This window comes from Solanum tuberosum, unplaced genomic scaffold, assembly GCF_000226075.1.
Source record: "Solanum tuberosum cultivar DM 1-3 516 R44 unplaced genomic scaffold, SolTub_3.0 scf00681, whole genome shotgun sequence".
NCBI classification, from domain to species: Eukaryota; Viridiplantae; Streptophyta; class Magnoliopsida; order Solanales; family Solanaceae; genus Solanum; species Solanum tuberosum.
Window position 1 is genome coordinate 1,533 of NW_006239610.1, and position 2,679 is coordinate 4,211.

Genomic DNA, 2,679 nt, shown 5'->3' on the forward strand with positions numbered 1-2,679 from the left:
TTATCGATTAAATTAATTTTATATTTGATTAAATTATTCGTCTTTTCGATATATATCATAAATCAATCAATAAAATATAAATAATAAGATATTACACTTTTATTGAGTATTTAATCAAATAAAAGAAAAGTCAAAGGAGTAACAATGTAATTAATTTAATTTAAGTCAATAACAATTATAAAAATAAGCAAATTTCTCAAAAAAATAGGTACAAATAGGATTCCAACCCGCAACATCAACCTTCTAAAGTTGCCCTCCTACCGTGGCACCACAAGCCAATTTTGTTCTCTAGGTGGCACGCTTTATATTTATATAAATATTATATATATATATATATATACCTATGCATATATAGAGTTTCCGTCGAAGTTCGGGGGTGGCGTGGCACCTCCACACCTCTTCGTAGATCCGCCCCTGTGTGTGAGAGAGTCTTCTAAACATGTGTGGGTTCAATTCCCATTACACCCAGGGGCGTAGCTATAGCCAGTGCTCAGTTGGACACCCTTCGTTGGAAAATATATATATGTCAAATACTACATTAAATGATTTATATTTAAAGTTGGACATCCTTGATAAAAGTTATGCCTTTGATGTAGTGGTTAATGGGTGTCCATTTGAGTGAAGGAGTTCTGATTTTAAACCCCAAATAACACAATATTTTTTATTTTATTTTAACAGCCACACATCATTATTCTTAGATACCTTCAATAAAATTTCTGACTCCGCCACTTATCACACCTTTCCTATAAAGTACACTGACTTGCTATCACTAAAATTATATTGAATATAAGATAAAATATTCTTACACTACTACAATCAACTTATATTAAACGGGACCCCCAATGTAATGGACTATAATATACCTACATATATTTAAAAACATCCTATCCCTTTATGCCTTTCCTGAGTATATTTTCCACTATAAATATCATCCATGTACATAAACACTATGTACCAACAAAGTAGGTGACTCAAAGAAAAAGGCTAAGCTAGAAATAGCTAGGGATACAACTCAAAAGAGAAAAGAGCAAGAAGATGGCACAAGAAGAAATGAGAAAAGGACCATGGACAGAACAAGAAGACCTTCAACTTGCATTTTATGTGAATTTGTTAGGCGATCGACGATGGGATTTCTTAGCCAAAGTTTCAGGTTTTTAAGGTTGGCGGGAGATATATAGATTAGGTAGGCTTGTCTTGGACATGAAATTTTATTTTCATGGAACAACTTCTAACTCTTTTTTTCTATGTACAAATTTTGTTTTTATGTTGTGTAAATAGGTTTGAGAAGAACAGGAAAAAGTTGTAGATTACGATGGGTGAATTACTTACATCCTGGTCTCAAACGAGGAAAGATGACTCCACAAGAAGAACGTCTTATTCTTGAACTCCACTCCAAATGGGGAAATAGGTTTGACTATACTTCAAACTTCTTTATGTTTTTTCATCTTGTTAGAATTTCTAACCGCGCTATATATATAATAAAATTAAATTCCTTTATGTATTTAGATGGTCAAGAATTGCAAGGGAAGTATCCGGGAGAACAGACAATGAAATAAAGAATTACTGGAGAACACACATGAGGAAGCAGGCTCAAGATGAGAGGAAGTTAAACAAAGCATCATCTAGTATTTCTCCATCTTCATCCTTCTCCAATACTTCATCTTTCTCGTCTAATAGTCCTGATGTGGATTTCACGCCCATTATGGAAAACAACGAAAGGAACTTCTACCCTACAGGTGGACTACAAAAGAAAGTTGTTGACCATGATAAAGGAAAAAACATGAAGGTGTACTCTATGGATGATATATGGAAAGACATTGAATTATCAGAAGAAAATGAAACAAAGAGTAAACAAATTATGCCATCACCTATATGGGATTATTGTCCAAACACTTTATGGATGGCTGATGATCAAGAAGAAAGTAAGATGTTTCCTATGTTTTATTGCTTGGATAACCAGGATAACACATTTTTGGCTAACAAAGGGTTATTTGTTTGAAGGCTCTTTGTTTTTTTATAGTTGGTGTAGGTATTGAAAGATGAGTTTGTACAACATGTTAATAAAGAAAAATAAGATGGGTAAACAAGTTGCAATATGGTTATCATTTGTGAAATGCAAATTGCAAATAAAACAAATTTTGCTTGGTTGAAGTTTATCATTTGCTTGGTTGAGAGTAGTTTATCAATAATGCATAGAAAATAGTCTATAAGAAAAATAAAGTGTGATGAGTGTTATAATGAGATGTATAATATAAAGAGGTTTTTCTTTTTGGATTTGTAGTAGTTTCTTGAGTCTACCTAGTGTGTTAAATTTTTCATTATAGTAGTATTGTGTTGCTTCTCTTGAGTATTGTATTCTGCACGTTAAAAGAACTTGGTATCTTCGTTTTTCTCTTGTTTTTGTTATTATAATTTTTTTTTATGTGAGGTGTTATTTTCGAACAACGTGGTATCAAAATCATGAAGAAACTTTGCCTTAACATAAAAAAGAATATCTTGAAAAAGACAAAGAAATAATAATCAACAATCTCTCACTCTCATTCGAAGGTGACTAATGTAACTACCACAAAGGAAGCAAGAGAGATCTTACAAATTTCTCTCAAAGGAATTGATCAAGTGAAGAAAGTAAGACTTCAAACACTAATGGTTTATTTTGAAGTTTTAAAAATGAAATAATCC

General features: G+C 32.1%; 1 protein-coding gene across 1 annotated transcript; it reads left to right on the forward strand.

Moving 5' to 3' along the window:
• The first annotated feature begins 904 nt into the window (after nt 1-904).
• LOC102578313 (transcription factor MYB48-like) lies at nt 905-2,357 on the forward strand. The gene is made up of 3 exons (XM_006366856.2): nt 905-1,150; nt 1,279-1,408; nt 1,507-2,357. Exons 1-3 carry the CDS (start codon nt 1,036-1,038, stop codon nt 1,997-1,999), a joined length of 738 nt encoding a protein of 245 aa, XP_006366918.1. The 5' UTR covers nt 905-1,035; the 3' UTR covers nt 2,000-2,357.
• The last annotated feature ends 322 nt before the right edge of the window (nt 2,358-2,679 follow it).

Coding starts and splice junctions, on each gene's coding strand:
- LOC102578313 (XM_006366856.2), top strand. CDS start 1,036: ATGGCACAAGAAGAAATGAGAAAAGGACCATGGACAGAACAAGAAGAC. Junction 1,151..1,278: donor TTTCTTAGCCAAAGTTTCAG/GTTTTTAAGGTT, acceptor TTGTGTAAATAG/GTTTGAGAAGAACAGGAAAA. Junction 1,409..1,506: donor CACTCCAAATGGGGAAATAG/GTTTGACTATAC, acceptor TTATGTATTTAG/ATGGTCAAGAATTGCAAGGG.